General features: G+C 38.4%; 1 protein-coding gene across 1 annotated transcript in view; it reads right to left on the bottom strand.

The window, feature by feature from the left end:
* The window catches only part of PLCH1 (phospholipase C eta 1), a gene marked incomplete at its 3' end in the record, with an annotated part of 135681 nt that overhangs the window by 28159 nt on the left and 90282 nt on the right, over positions 1 to 17240 (bottom strand). Inside the window, exons 10-13 of the mRNA XM_083364962.1 lie at positions 16129 to 16300; positions 6469 to 6576; positions 4021 to 4182; positions 952 to 1020 (exon numbers count right to left, since the gene is read on the bottom strand). Of these exons, the coding sequence (XP_083221088.1) occupies positions 952 to 1020; positions 4021 to 4182; positions 6469 to 6576; positions 16129 to 16300 (511 nt within the window). The remainder of the gene's footprint in view (positions 1 to 951; positions 1021 to 4020; positions 4183 to 6468; positions 6577 to 16128; positions 16301 to 17240) is intronic.

The raw sequence follows: 17240 nt of genomic DNA, 5'->3' as shown, positions 1-17240 counted from the left end.
CTAAAAAGCAGAGACATCACCCTGTCAACAAAAGTACGTATAGTCAAGGCTACGGTCTTCCCAGTTGCAATGTATGGCAGTGAAAGTTGGACCATAAAAAAGGCTGAGTGCCAAAGAATTGAGGCCTTTGAACTATGGTGCTGGAGAAGACTCCTGCAAGTCCCTTGGACTGCAAGGCGATCAAACCGGTCAGTCCTAGAGGAGATCAACCCTGACTGCTCTTTAGAAGGCCAGATCCTGAAGCTAAAACTCAAATACTTTGGCCACATAATGAGAAGGAAAGACTCACTGCAAGAGCAGTATCAACCCTGACTGCTCTTGCAGCCCAGATCTGAATTGGTATTATGTACTGCCAATCTATTTTCAGTCCATTCAAAACCCAAAAGTTTCTGCAATAGGCAAATTTATGAATCTTATTTTCTTTCTCCCATTATGGATGAGAAATCAGATTTTATTAAATTCTGAAAGGATCACTGGAAATTAAAATGGATTTTTCTTATTTTACTTACATTTGAGTCCCAATTTTCCTACAAGGAATTAAAATAATGAAAAAAAATTGCCTTTCCCACCCTATTTTATTTTTGTCGGCCACTCTGAAAGATTTTGTGTTTACTGGCGTTTCTGCTTCCCAATGAACTAAAGTTGTATCTAATAGTCACATCATATAACCAATCTATCAATTTCACCAAGTTCACATTTTGAATTACCAGACAGATTTGTATCCTATCATCAAGCTACTATTTATCCTAACTATCCAAACATAAACAAATATATTCTTCAAAGCTGCAGCTTTTCTTTAGGTCCATCAGTATTTCTTAACCTTGTCAAATTGAAGATATGTGGATTTCAACTCTCAGAATTGAAGTCCATGTATCTTCAAGTTCATAGGGTTGAAAAAGGATTACAGAGGTGGGAGTCAGGGAAAAGGATTCATAATCATGCATTGCTTACCTTATGTTTACCAAAGCTGCCCATGAGTTTACTGTGGGATTTTTTGTTAGTGTCCTTCAAACCTGAATTCTGTGAAAAACAATGAATTCATCAAAATCATTTTCTAATTTAATTGGTTACATTTGCTCCTGCATCAATTTAGCCATCTAGTAAAATATTTGTAAACCCAGTTTCTACTCTAAGAGGCTGGTTGGTAGAAACCAAAACACCTGTCATCTACAGCAGTGCTTTCAAGTGCCTTCCATGTAGCTTGTTACCCAGTAACTACTGAATGGGGTCCAAATGTGACTTAACTACACTTACACTAAAATATCTTAAGGATGGTTAGGATTAAAGCTGAAAGGAACTGACAGAAGACAGAGACAGACAGACAGACATGCCTCACGTTCTGTCTGTGGGCTTGTAAGTTTCCCCTGAAAAGCAGAGTGTTAGAGTAGGTAAGGTCTAATAAAATAATATGTGATGCTATTTTTATATATTTCTGTGTACGGTATGTATTTCTTTGTGTGTGTTGTATGTGTGCGCACAAGATCACACTACATTTGGATAGTGATGGTTATGGATACTGTAGACAATGTAGAGAAAGAACTCTCTTGCCTGGGCTATTAGAACTACATCAAAATCTACTTCAGAATAGAACTCATTTCCTTCCTTCTGTTTCTGTGGAATTATTCGCCAGATTCCTGCCCCAGCACTAATTTTCTAAGTCAATTTCTTCTCTGGCTTAAACTAACAGAACATGAAGAGTCAAAAAGAAGCAACAGATTCTAACTGCAAAGGATTCTCACTTGCTCACAGGAATAATTTTAAGATCTACTGAGGCTTCATCCTTGTCTCATAACCATCACATCTCATTTGAATTCTACTTTAACACCATTCTGAGATAACTTGGGAGTCCTCCTAGATTCACGGCTCACCTTGGAAGACCATGTAGGAGCTGTGACTAGGGGGGCCTTCGCCCAGGTTCGCCTGGTGCGCCAGTTGCGGCCCTATCTTAGCCGGGATGATTTGTGCACGGTCACTCATGCGCTCGTGTCCTCTCGTCTGGACTACTGCAACGCTCTCTACATGGGGCTGCCCTTGAGGACCACCCGGAAGCTCCAACTGGTACAGAATGCAGCCGCGAGAGTTGTGTTGGGAGTCTCCCGATACTCCCACGTTACACCGCTGCTCCGTGAGCTGCATTGGTTGCCAGTTGTCTTCCGGGTGAGATTCAAGGTACTGGTAACGGTGTTCAAAGCCCTCCATGGCATGGGGCCGGAGTACCTTAGGGAACATCTGCTGCCGGCATCAAGCTCCCTGCGCCCTGTGCGTTCCCACAGAGAGGGCCTCCTCAGGGTGCCACCGATCAGAGAATGTCGATTGGTGGCCCCCAGGGGGAGATCCTTCTCTGTGGGCGCTCCGGAGCTGTGGAACCAGCTACCGGTAGAGCTCCGGATGGCGCCCGATCTTCGCTCCTTTCGTCGCGATCTCAAGACCTTTCTGTTTGTACAAGCCGGCCTAGCCTGATGGGGATTGGTGGGGTTTTTTATTTTTGGTGGTTTAGTTTTTAACTTGGTGTTTTAGAATTCTATTTTAACTGTTTTAATATGGGCAACTATTTAATCTCTTTTTAACGTTTGTATTTAGTATTTTATTCTGCCCTGTGAACCGCCCTGAGTCCTCAGGGAGAAGGGCGGTATACAAATATTATTAATTTAAATTAAATTAAATAAATAGAAAAGGCAAACCAGAGTCATAGTTCTAGCCCATCTGAGTTTCACACAAAAGAGACTCCCTAGGGTAAACAGCTTGATGATATGTGACAAAATCCAGTGTTTCTGTCAGAGCATGCAGCTGAAAAAGCCACTGAGATGCATTCCCTCAGATATTCACAGTGCAAGTTGTTTCCATTATATAATATGTGGCCAACAACAAGAATCTATTATCCATTCACTTTTTGGTGAAGAACAAGGAATGATTTTTCCCTGCCCATTTTCTAGACTTAGCCAAACTTTATACACTAAACATTAATTCCAGATATTCATTTCCAGTTTAGGATGAAGGTTATACATCTTTATTAATACATGCTTAGGATCATTTCCAGTTTAGGATGAAGGTTATACATCTTTATTAATACATGCTCTCAGTCGAGTCATCTGCATTCTTCACACACTACTTGGAAACTCCAAGGTGGCACCAAGCATATAAAAATAAGAGTATAAAGGAGAAAATCACACATACATGTGACCGAAGGCTATATTCACACTGAAACAATAATTCTCTAAGTGACTGAAAGAGCAAGTAAGAGGGTGTGGATCCTTGCTCAACAGCATTTGAACCAGTATGTAGACGTTTTAGCATGACAGGTCCAGACTTGAAATAAGGAAAATCCTAAGAGCTCCTAAGCAATGGAACAGCCGGCATCCTGAACTTGTGGGCTTCCGTCACTGAAAACTTTCAAAGATTTCAAAAAAGATAAAATAGCCATTTGCACAATACACAGGCTTACTATTTTGGTATTCAAAATAATAAAGATTTTTTTAAAGCAAGTTCTGGTTTCTTGGAAATAAAAAAACAGAATAATAGATTTAAGTCATATAGTCCAACCTTCTGCTCATACAGTACAGTTAAAAGAAATGGAGTCCAACTCTTTTGATTTTGTTTTTATTTTGCAACAAAAACTCTTTATTTGGGAGGAACAATGGGAATAATAATTTATCTCCCTTTTTAAAGTAAGGGTCATCTCTCTTGTATGTACACTTCTAATGGTTAAAGCACCAGGCTAGAAAGTGGGTGGTTGTGACTTGTAATCCTGCCTTAGGCATGAAAGCCAGTTGGGTGACCTTAGGCCAATCATAGTCTCTCAGACCAACTCATCTCACAGGTTTGTTGTTGTGGGAAAAACAGGAGGAGTAAGGTAAGTTGGATATGTTTGCCACCTTATTTATAAAAATAAAAAAGGCAGGATACAAATAAACACATGATGACCAAAAGAACAGCTACTTTTTATGTGACTTCTGCAATCAATTATAAGTATATGTCAGAATATCAGCAACAGATATTCTCAGAAGAATAAGAAAAACATACCTGTTTAAAGTTCACATTTAAACCCTCATGTGTTGCCTTTAAAAGTGCCCTCACAGTGAAGCTATCAGTATCTTCTTTGTCTCTGATTTGAGACTCTTTGAGTAATGATTCAAGTTTTTTTCTTATAAAAGACTCTATCTGATGCTCTGTCGTGCCGTTACTCTGAAAGAGATCAATAAGCAACAATAAAAAATGTTGACTGATTTTTTTTTATAAAAGGCAAACAGAGTTGGGAAATGTATTGACCCATTTCAATGGATTGTTTCTTATATATTCTATTGCCTTTCTTTTTAAGTAAGTTAGATCAAGAAAATAATTTACCTTTTTTGTTTCATATAGAAAAAATCTGAGATAGCAACTGCAGATTAACAGACAGCAACACTGCTTGATAATTTCCTTTATCTCCTTTGGGTATAATCGAAGACTATGAAATATGCTGCAATCTATTACAAATGGCTTTTTATGAGTGCCAAGTAAAAACTAAAGTTTGCCCTATAAATTATCATTCAACTTGATCAAAGAGAATTTGACATTCTTTCAACAAAAAGTGAATGTTGGAGAAATTCTTAGGGTGGAGTGTGGTATTCTTGCAATTCTGTTATAAGGTGGCCAAGGGAAGAATATGAATTGTTTTGCCTTTCTCTGTAGAAATTCCTCCCCAGTGGTCTGTAGCCTTCTTATCTTCCCACCATCTCCTTATTACCAATGGCATTCATAAAATAACACTTCCCTTTGGGCTTTCTCAGAAGCAGAGCTCCTGTCTACACTAAGGCCTTTCTTTACCTACCGATGACATTTGAGAACCACTTATGGAAAACACACAGCTCAACCAAAATGATACAGAAAAGACATAGAAAATAAATGCACACAGCAATGTGAGCATTTAGATTTGTATAGTATTCAGGAGAATTTTATCTGGAAGTATAAATTAGAAATCTCTTCAGACTCATCCAAGTCTGATTCATTTTACCCTGGACTATGAAATTGGGGTAGGATGTAGACAGAGATGGAGATGTAAATGAAGATAATAAAGTATAAATTTATATGTCATGCCTACTTCCATCTTCATTTAATCCAGACTTCATTTACCAAAGGACATTTGAATATTTTATAAAATCAAATCAAATATTCACATCATAACCAAATAACCACATTTTACATAGCTCTATCAAAGATATGCCTCTACCTCAAGAGGTTTATAATTTAATTTTTGATGGGAAAGTCAGCATAGGTTGCTGAAGAAAATAAGTTACCCAGTGGTGTAATTTATACTAATATTTATTATTTGGCATTCTAATAATATTTAATACAGGTAGTTCATGAAATATTGTGGTTGGTCACACAATCAGTGAGATGTTTAGACTGGATCTAGCATTTTTATCCACCTATCAAACCCTTCTCAAAAACCTGAGAAAAGCAGATATGTTTATGGGATTAAAGATATCATCACAGAATGTAAACTGTTCCAAGTAAAGCTGCTCTAATGGTTTTCCAAAGGTTGAAGGTATTGAAGTGGTGTTCCAGATGTTTTCGGATTGCAACCAAGGAAACTATTATTATTGGTACTATCTTTGCTTTCTTTTGCCACAGTTGTTCTATTTCAACATGCAATTATTGTTTTTGTTATTATTAATTTCTCTAACTCTTAGATAAGTGTTTCACACATTTCTAGAACATCTCTGAAACATGCTGCTGCTGAATCATCATATTTTTCATGATGACAGCATTATTACATATATTGGAAGTAATAATACTAATGGCATTTAATTCCTGTAATTTTGAAGTTAATTACATTAAAATTGCAGTAAATTAAACCAAATTTCAAATGATAGTAGTGCCTGGCTACTTTTATCTGGGTTCAGAAGGTATGATGGGAACATGTCTGATTCTCATAGCAGAAAAAACAGCACACAGGACAAATGTAGCCACATAGCTCCTAATTCAAAAAGGCAGGATGAACACATATATCTAGGAGTGACACCTTGGGATTATTTGATATAAACAGCAGGTATTCTTGGTGTTGCTAGACAGATTTTTTTAAATTCCTTCCTATTTTCCAAAATAGATCTGTTTGGGGTTTGTGAAATGGCAAGATAACGTAATCAGGGTATCTGGTACAAGCAGAGTCAGATCTAACCACTTGGATAAAAGATCAACAGGAAATCCTATAGTTGTAATCTAGCCTGGTAAATTGAAAAAGCAATCCAGAAAAGCAATGACAGGTTATTTCCACCTTGTTGTCAAGAAAACTACTCAGGCTTATCCCGGAAGTCACTAATTTCAAAGTCACTTCATTAAGTTACACTGAATTTTGGTTCTCACTGTATCTACTTTATATGTCATACATTAAGGGGGAATAGAAGTGTTACATCACTATTTAGACAATGTGGGAAAATTGAGATTTAAGCCATCATCAGAAAACATACTAGATGTATTATATGCACTTACATAAGAAAAATTTAACTTGCAATCATCTTCAATTTCATCAGCACTGTCTTCATCAGATACCTCTCCTTCTTCAACATCTGCACCAAGACTATATGGGAGCTTTTTACCCTGAAAATGAAAATAACAATATATTTTTTAAAATTTGCAATACTGATGTGAAATTTTTAACTTTTAACATTCAGTAAAAAATAACACCTTACAATAAATGTACTTTAGAAATCTAAGCAGATCCAATGATATGCACAATAGCATTATATGAAAATATTACTTAGAAAATTATGGTAAAACAGGTACTAATGTCCAGATTTATTCCAGTAGCTTTTAAACAATGAAACTGTCAATGTTTTCCTACACTCTGTTATCTAAATTAAAATAAACAAACCGTTCACTTTCTCTGATATATATATATTCTAAGTAATCTTTCCCTTGGTAATGTATGATCCTGTAAATTCAAGATAGGGGGGTGTTTTGTCCCAAAGCATCACTTTAAGTGACTGAAGATTCCACCTTTTGTTCATGCTAGTTTCTCAATCACTTTTGCAGAATCCTTTCCCATTTAAAGCCAGATACATATTCTGCATAGCATATAGAACAGGGATCCCCAACCTATGGGCCATGGCCTGGGAGCGGACTGCAGGCTCTTGGCCAGCGGGCCATGGTAATGGCTGGCCAGTGCACATATGCATGAGTATGCATTCCCCCCATTTGTGCCTGTGGCCCCACTTCTGCATGCTTGAATGGGCCACTACCCATCATGGGGTGCACAGCCATTCATTCATGCGCACAGCACCAGCGTATGCCGCATGTGTGAACAGGGCCACAAGTGCCACACCAGTGTATGTGGCCCCATGCAATTTTGAAGCTGCCCTCCTTCCCTCTGGTCCATGAGCCCAGAAAAGTTGGAGACCTCTGATATAGAACACTTGTTTCTAGGACTTCTGAGCATAGGATATCACATACTTGTATGCTTAACAGCATAGTATAACAAGAGACTTGCTGAATCAGACCAAAAATAGATCAGATTCAGGGATGGGTATTCCAGTCAGATGCCTCCTGGGAAGTTCACAAGCAAAAATTAATATAACATGTTCCCTTGTAATTAGTATTCATAGTCTGAATTCAATATATAGCCATTAATAACAATCAACCTTTTATCTTCCATTAATTTATCTTATCCTATTTTAAAAACTTTCTAATTAGTGCCACAGTCTTTCTTTAAAGAACAAGCTGACACATTTGAAAAAGTACATCTCTCTCATTACTTAGGCACATAATTTTGTACACTTCTAGATGTATATTATACTTTATATACTTTGTTTTATTAATTTAGTGACATTTGCTAATTTGGATATAGTGCACAGCCTAGAGTTCTATACAGCTGTGATAAATCATTCCTATAAATAAGACAAAACCCAACTGTCTAAAGTCCTGAAAAGCCATAATCAATCTTAAACTGGGAACTAAATCAATAAAAGGGAATTTCCAGAGCTCTAAAGTGCTCTGTGATTGAAGCAACTTTACATAAAATGTAACTCAGCCTATTTCTACTCCCTTCCCCAATCTGCAACAAGTAGGTCTCTCTTCATGAGCATCACTTGTTCAATCATTTTCTTAATACTTGTTGGTTAAGGCAACAAAAAGTTGGTTAAGCATTAAATTTCCATCAAACAGTTGTACTTCATTTTAGAACTCAGTAATTAAATAAAAGTCTAGAAATTCCATGAAAAGTATATTGATGAGGGTGCATCAAATCAATTGTACTGGAAATATCTGAAGTATATCAAATATACTGAATAGAAGATATTAGTCTGTTCTCATTTAATAGAAAAAGGGAAAGGAAAAGAGTGAGCATGTTTAGGAAGATGGAGATGGTCCCATTGGTTAAAACCAAAGTACAAGCAGATCAACAGATAATGGTGGTAGGAGATACTATGGTAGGGTTTAAAGTCAAAGCAGGGTGGATTCATTCACTGACAGTCCCATTCACTTTAATGGGACTGCTGGTGATGTGACAGTGACACAACAAGGTGAGGGGCATGGCAGGCAACAGATGAGTGGATGCCTGCTAACAGGCGCTGCCATGATGGATCTGAAATGACAAGTGATCTTTAAATTATTCTTATTCTTGCTGGTAGTTAGAATCTTTAATATTATTATTTGCAAACAAAATGAAGGTTTCCTATTTAGAATAATAAGCTGTCAGGTTAGTAAAACAATGATATCAGAACCGATTTTAGGTTAATAGGTTAATCACACATAGTTGGAGAACTACTCAAATTCTTTTATTTAATTAAAACACTTAGAGCCTGGTACAGATACATTTCTCTTCAAAAAATATCATACAGTTTGTAGTGTACATGGATTTGCAAAACAATGGGATAAAGGAATATTCCTGAACTTTGCTTTATGATTTATCTCATGTGTGAATGCAAATACAGTGCATGTTATCTCAACTTGTAGAGCTTGGCTTCATTGAAGTGCAGAATATACAGCCTCACGCTACATAACTAAGCTCCATTTCATGCTGAATAAACTAAATTATTAATGTATCTTAAAAATAAAACTATATTTAGATAGATTTTTACTCCAAAAACATTTTATTAAAATAAATTTTATAAACATAAAAAAATCCGATTTAAATCAAACAAGTCCAATTTTTTAAAAATCATCATTATCCACCCTGAGTCAAAGCAGTTCAGTTTAAGGTATTTTGGAGTAGCAGTAGCTGGAGTAGAAATAGCAGTGGGGAAGAGTGGAGAAGAATGAGTAGTGAATAATAGTATATGAGTACATGAGTCTTGTGGGTGTTGTTTAGGAACCTGTGTTGTTATTGGTTCTTTTGTGACTTGAGACACCAAGCTGGATGTAGTTGAAAAGAACCCATGACAGGCATAATGATAAAACTACAACATAACCTTGATTAATAGTTCTAGACTCCCCATATTTCTCTTGTACAGTTGACAAAAAGGGTATCAGGATTTAACAACTGATAGAGTAAGAACGTCTTTAAAAAGTAAATTCATGGAGAGCTTAGCTCTTCAGAAAATCCTTTTTCACCTCCACAACCTAATTCTCCCTGAGCAGCTCTTTTCAATGGGTTTTGATAAAAGGATTGATGGCTGTTTCCTACTCATCTCTGTTGGGCTCTTTTGTTCTGTTCTATGAGAAGGTTAAGGTTAATATTGAAGAGACAAAGACAAATGCTGACCTCTGACAGCCAATATAGGCAAGAAAAAAAGAGGACCATTAAGGAGGTGCACAGACCATGCAGCTCCCTGTAACAGACTGCTGATTTGCAGCACATTTTACTATGAAATTTAAAGGTGACCTAAGAAATCATTATTAGCAAAAAGTGTATCCTGCACTTCCATCCAAATGGCTCCAAATGGTACACCAGTCACATACTGTCGTATCCTTTCAGAAGTCAAGCCTCACAGATATGAGCTCTGGCTACCCTTCAATCAATTTTTTTAAATTCAGAACTTCCAAAACATATGATCTTGGAAATACGTTTATCAGGATTAGAAACTGGAGAGACATGCTTGTCTGAATAAAAAACTGGATGAAAATTATTCCCTTTTAACAGCATGAATGAGCAGGATAATTGTCCATTAGAAAGATGTGCTCCAATCAGCCTCTATTTGGCTTACTGCTGGCAAAGTAACAGGGTGAGTAATATCTCAGGGTGAGTAATAAACAGCTTTTCCAAAACGTTTGCCTGGATGTAAATAAACAGCTTCCACCCAGTTCAGATATAAAAGGCAAAGGTTCCCTTAAGTGAAATTCCTAATGACTGCATGAATCCAATCATGCAGTTTTCTGTCAATACCTTCTGCTGACATGGTTCAACTTTCCTGCAGCAACTGAATTCACTGAGATTTCATATCTAAGGCCCTACTTAACTATCATGGCTTATAAAATAAATTACAAGCATATAACTGATAAAGGTAGGCAAGATACTGCCATCTATTAAAACAGTTTAAGCATAAGGCAGAAGAATTATATATAGTAATCACCAGAAAACTCTACATCTAATAGAATCCCAAAACTGCTAAAGGAAATTAAATGGCTAAATGTTATCAACTTCAATGCATTCCTAGGCCAATCTCAAACTGTTAATATTTTAACATAGCTTCAAAAGCTCCTATATATCTCTGGCGGGCTTGGGACATGGGTTGTTCCTCTGTCCTAGTCCTGTTAGACCTCTCACTGGCTTTTGATACCATTGACGATGGTATCCTGCTGCGGCGTCTCAGGGGGTTGGGAGTGGGAGCCACAGTTTTTCAGTGGTTCTCCTCCTACCTTCTGGGACATTCGCAGTCGGTGTTGGCAGGGGGGCAGAGGTCGACCTTGAGGCCTCTCATTTGTGGAGTTCCCCAGGGATCGGTCCTCTCGCCTCTCCTGTTCAACATCTATATGAAGCCTCTGGGTGAGATCATTCATGGTTTTGGAGTTGAGTATCATCAGCATACTGATGATCAGTATGCTGATGATACCCAGCTTTTCATTTCAACCCCAAACCACCCCAGTGATGCCCTCGACATGATGTCCCGTTGCCTGGAGGCAGTCTGGGTCTGGATGGGGAGGAACAGGCTTCAGCTCAACCCTGACAAGACTGAGTGGCTGTTCGTGCCGGCATCCCGGGAAATTCAGATTATTCCATCTCTTACTATGGGGGGGGTGAGTTATTGCCCCCCGTAGATAGGGCACTCAACTTGGGGGTCCTCCTAGATTCACAGCTCTCTTTAGAAGATCATATAGGAGCTGTGACTAGGGGGGCCTTTGCCCAGGTTCACCTGGTGCACCAGTTGCGGCCCTATCTGGACCGGGATGCCTTGCGTACAGTCACTCATGCGCTCTTGACCTCTCGTTTGGACTACTGTAATGCTCTCTACATGGGGCTGCCCTTGAAGACCACTCGGAGGCTTCAACTGGTGCAGAATGCAGCCATGTGAGTTGTGTTGGGGGTCTCCCGATACTCCCATGTTACACCTTTGCTCCGCGAGCTGCATTGGCTGCCAGTTGCCCTCCGGGTGAGATTCAAGGTGCTGGTAATGACCTACAAAGCCCTACATGGCATGAGTCCAGATTACCTATGGCAGCACCTGTGGCCGGCATCAACTTCCCTCCGTCCAGTGTGCTCCCACAGAGAGGGCCTCCTCAGGGTGCCTCCGATCAGAGAATGTCGACTGGTGGCCCCCAGGGGGAGGGCGTTCTCTGTGGGTGTGCCAGACCTGTGGAACCGCTTGCCGGTTGAGCTCCGGATGGCCCCCGACCTTCGCTCCTTCCGGCGGGATCTAAAAACCTATTTATTTGACCAAGCCGGCCTGGTCTGATGGGTTTCAGGGTTGGGTTTTAATATGGTTTTAACTATTGTATATATTGGGCATAATTATTTAATTGTTTTTTAACTTTTGTATTCAACCCTGACTGCTATTCAAAATCTTAAAAGACGATGCAGTAAAAGTGCTACACTCAATTTGCCAGCAAATTTGGAAAACTCAACAGTGGCCACAGGATTGGAAAAGATCAGTTTACATTCCAATTCCAAAGAAAGGCAGTGCCAAAGAATGTTCAAACTATCGCACCATTGCACTCATTTCTCATGCTAGTAAAGTTATGCTTAAAATCCTACAAGCTAGACTCCAGCAGTATGTGGATCGAGAACTACCAGAAGTACAGGCAGGATTTCGAAGAGGCAGAGGAACTAGAGATCAAATAGCCAACATACGCTGGATCATGGAGAAAGCTAGAGAGTTCCAGAAAAACATCTACTTCTGCTTCATTGACTATGCTAAAGCCTTTGATTGTGTGGATCATAACAAACTGTGGCAAGTTCTTAAAGAGATGGGAGTACCAGAACATCTTATTTGTCTCTTGAGAAACCTATATGCGGGCCAAGAAGCAACAGTGAGAACTGGACACGGAACCACTGATTGGTTCCAAATTGGGAAAGGAGTCCGGCAAGGCTGTATACTGTCGCCTTGCCTATTTAACTTATATGCAGAGCACATCATGAGAAAGGCAGGGCTAGATGAATCAAAAGTTGGAATTAAGATTGCTGGAAGAAATATCAACAACCTAAGATACGCAGATGATACCACTCTAATGGCAGAAAGTGAAGAGGAACTGAAGAGTCTCTTGTTGCGAGTGAAGAAGGAGAGTGCAAAAGTTGGGTTGAAACTAAACATTAAGAAAACCAAGATCATGGCATCCGGCCCTCTCAATTCCTGGCAAATAGATGGGGAAGAAATGGAGGTAGTGACAGATTTTATTTTCCTGGGCTCCAAGATCACTGCAGATGGGGACTGCAGCCAAGAAATTAAAAGACGCTTGCTCCTGGGGAGGAAAGCCATGGCAAATCTAGACAGCACACTAAAAAGCAGAGACATCACCCTGTCAACAAAAGTGCGTATAGTCAAGGCTATGGTCTTCCCAGTTGCAATGTATGGCAGTGAAAGTTGGACCATAAGAAAGGCTGAGCGCAAAAGAATTGAGGCCTTTGAACTCTGGTGCTGGAGAAGACTCCTGCGAGTCCCTTGGACTGCAAGGCGATCAAACCGGTCAGTCCTAGAGGAGATCAACCCTGACTGCTCTTTAGAAGGCCAGATCCTGAAGCTAAAACTCAAATACTTTGGCCACCTAATGAGGAGGAAGGACTCACTGGAGAAGAGCCTAATGCTGGGAAAGATTGAGGGCAATAGAAGAAGGGGACGACAGAGAATGAGGTGGCTGGATGGAGTCACTGAAGCAGTAGGCGTGAGCTTAAATGGAGCCCAGAAGATGGCAGAGGACAGGAAAGCCTGGAGGAACATTGTCCATAGGGTCGCGATGGGTCGGACACGACTTCGCAACTAACAACAACAACTTTTGTACTTTGTATTTTAATATTTATTGCCCTGTACACCGCCCTGAGTCTTTCGGGAGAAGGGCGGTATAAAAATCTAATAAATGTAAAATATAAATATAAATATATATACTTATCTGGATCTTCAGATTACTCTGAAAAATCAGAACAATTAATCAGTGGAATGACTTGCCTCCAGAAGTTGTGAGTGCTCCAACACTAAAGGTTTTTAAGAAGAGACTGGACAACCATTTGTCTGAAATGGTATAGGGTTTCCTGCCTGAGCAGAGGGCTGGACTAGATGACCTCCAAGATCCATTAAAACTGTTATTGTGTTAAATCTATTTAAAAAAATTAAACCACTTTCTGCACACCTCTTTAAAGAGACATTTGTCAGGTGCATAGAAAGAGTTGCATTTTCACTGTTGGCACAACATTTGCAGAATGGCCTCCTAAAAAGGCAGACCTAGTTTATAGTTTTTTCAATAGCAGGATAAAAGTTTATTATTTTCCTAGATTTTTAAATGACTCCTCAAACCAACACCCAAAAGTAGTCACTGCGAGAGATTTGGGGAATACTAAAAGTTTTAAACCACATCTGTATAGTATGAGTTTAAATTATGCTCATTGGGAATACTTTCTTATCAATTTTTGTATTGAGCAAGGAGTTGAATTTGGTGGCCTACATAACCTCATCCAACTATTATCTCAGCTATATTTTTTATACTGTGCTGCAGTTTCAATGTTTTTATATGCTTCCCCAAGAATCCTAATTAGAAATTCTAAGAAGGATTATATTACACAAACATGTCAGAAATCAATCAATCATATAAACAAAACAGTGAGGGAAAAACAATAAATTGCACTATGGATCTCCATAAGCAATAATATCATTTGTATTATAGGCTATTTCAGACAAATAAATGGGTAACTGAAAATTATGTGCCAGAACTCTTATTTCATTCTTTGTGTATCAAGATTTTGTCTTCATAACTGCATCGTAATGGATCTAAGGGTCCTTTTCCATCAGACAAACAGATATGGCAAGTTTAAAAAGCGGTTGGTACAAACTTAGTATTATTATTTAGGGCAGCAGTGTGTTACTTGCAGGAGCTAATTAACAGAGATTTGGCAAAACATTTTGTTAATAAAAAGTCTGACTGAGATTGATCTTCAGGAAATTAAACCTGCTTGTTACAAGGTGTGCTGACCTGACTCACCCAATTTTGATTAGTTCCAAATTCCAATAAAAATGTACTGTTCTACAGAAGATACTGTTCCCATCCCCTTTTTTGTAATCTTTTTAATCACCACCGCAATAACACTTGTACTAAGCAGAATCACATGAAATAGAAATGTACCCAGTCAATTAAGACACTTTCAGAAAGCACAGATCTGGCATGGGGTTCACTCAGTCTGTAGTGTTCCATTTCACCCCACTAAAGCCTCTTCTTTAGAAGTATCAAAGGGCAGAAGCTTGGGGAAAGATCTCTAGTGTTAGAAAGTCATCAGATATAGATGGCACACTCCCACAGGAGAGAATTCAAAATAAACATAAAATAGTTGCCACAAATTCTCTTTCACAAAAAGTAATAGGAGACAGTTTGCTGGTTCTGCTTTTCATCTAAGTTTTCCCTAATTTGGGTCCCCTAAAAAAGGAATGGTGTTTTTTGTCTAGAATTCCAAAAGGAGGTTATCCATTGTTTAGAATTCTGGAAGCTGAAGCCTCCACATCTGCAAGGTTGGAGAAGGCTGCTACAAGGATGTTGATAACTGGTTAATCTAAGAGCCAAATAAGGAAGCTATAGGTGGCCTAGAAAAGTGGACAAAACTTTACCGGGTTTTTTTCAGTGGGTATGTGCATTGACCATCATCATTGTCAATCATGATTTCATACTGTATATGAACTAAATACATTCAAGTATAAATAACAACCAATACATTGTATGCATCCCAAATGCTGGATTACTGTAAATGATACAAAAGAAATCTCTTATTTTGAATAAACACTGTGATTAAATGTTGTCAAAAATATTCATGTTGGGGAATCTGATGCACTGGCAATTCAACTTTACCTAAATGATTTAGGTAAATGATTAATTTGTAGATGAAAGGACTTCATGAAATATTAATAATGAAGTAATTAAGTATTAACTTGAATAGCTTCAGATATGTGAAAGTCTTCCATCTACGTAATGTTTTGTGTAATGTTTTGAAGAGCAGAAATAAAATATAAATAGTACCGGTAAATTATAAGGAAGCAGGATTTTTTTAAAAAACTAAACTTGGGCATTTTTTTTCGTCTTCTTCAACAGGGAGATATTACGTTGTATTGTGATGGTCTCTCCTTCAATAGAGATATTCATGGTTCATGTACAGTAATGTATGAACATGAATGTAAAATGTACAGTCTGGGGCCATACATAACCCTTCAGTATCATTTTTGCGCCCTGCTTCAGAGCTCTCCTGATAAGGAATTGTTTAAAAATGGCAATCCTTTCTTTCTTTTGCATTTTCAGAGCTGGAAATTTAAGAGTCTCCTAAATGAATATCTGGAGACTTGCATATGCTTAAGGTTTGCTCCTTAAAACCCTCCCAAAATAGACCATGGTATTGCCCACTTTTGGGAATGGTCCTTGACACTTTACAGACACTATTTGGGACTTCAGGTTAACAGAAGAACCCCACATGCACACTCAGCATGATTCTGGAGGAGACATCTCATTTGTAGACAGAATCTGAAAAGAAAAACAAAGGTAGATATAAGATTGAAAATACAGTTTTCCAGCAGGCCACTCTTTGTCACTGTTTACCTTGACTAAGATTTTGCCTTTCAAACTCTGAGGACTTGGAAGCTGCTTGAGATCCCCGGTCTTCACAGAGGTCAAATCTAGCTTGTCACCGAAAATCTCCTTGAGGTACTGGGCAATTTTCTTTTGCTGTTGAACATTACAGTGATTTTCAATAGACAATATAATTGGAAACCTAAAAATGAGAGGGAAATCATATTTTGAAAATATCAAAGCCACTGCAGTGCACCACTATTTTTTAATTTCTGTGAATAGGTTTATCTCCTGGAAGTTCCAAAGAAAACAATCAATCTACCAGTTACTCACTGAGAACAGAAAGATACTAATGGGTAAGAAAGAAAAGGATGAATTATTTGACTCCTCTTTTGGCTTAATCTTCTTCAACAGAAGAATGGTTGCAGGAATTGGATATGGCCAGTCTAGAGAAAAGAAAGACTAGGAGTGACATCATAGCAGTATTCCAGTATTTGAGGGACTGCCATAAAGAAGAGGGGGTCAACTTATTTTCCAAACCACCAGAAGACAAGACAAGAAACAATGCATGGAAATTAATCAAGGAGAGAAGCAATCTAGAACTAAGGAGGAACTTCCTGTGGACAATTAACCAGTGGAACAGCTTGCCTTCAGAAGTTGTGGGTGCTTCATCACTGGAAGTTTTTAAGAAAAGACTGGACAGACATCTCTCTGAAATGGTACAGGATCTCCTGCTTGAGCAGGGGGTTGGATTAGAAGACCTCCAAGGTCCCTTCCACCTCTATTCTAATTGAACAAGAAGATATGTGTTGCTACAGATAATTATGAGGAGAAAGATAAAGAATAAGCATTAGACCAACATGTGGTCTCATAATGTATATTTACTTAGAATTAATGTAAATTACAATCTATGAATTACAATCTATGATACTGAAGAAATTTTAATAAAGGACTAGCAAAAATTATATGTATTAGCTTTGAAAAATCCTGGAGTACTGGAGCACTTGTAGCATCAGATGAACATCTTCAAAAAAGGAGAGGTGGAAGATCCAGGGAACTACAAATTTGTCAAACTTCTAAAATAATGTCATATAGAAGATAAAAGATTTCTTCTCTTTACCTTTCATAGTGCAGGACAAGGA

The sequence above is a fragment of the Vipera ursinii genome (assembly GCF_947247035.1).
Source record: "Vipera ursinii genome assembly, chromosome: 5".
Taxonomy (NCBI): Eukaryota; Metazoa; Chordata; class Lepidosauria; order Squamata; family Viperidae; genus Vipera; species Vipera ursinii.
Note: the sequence above shows the minus strand (reverse complement) of the source record. Positions and strands in the feature narration are given on the sequence as shown.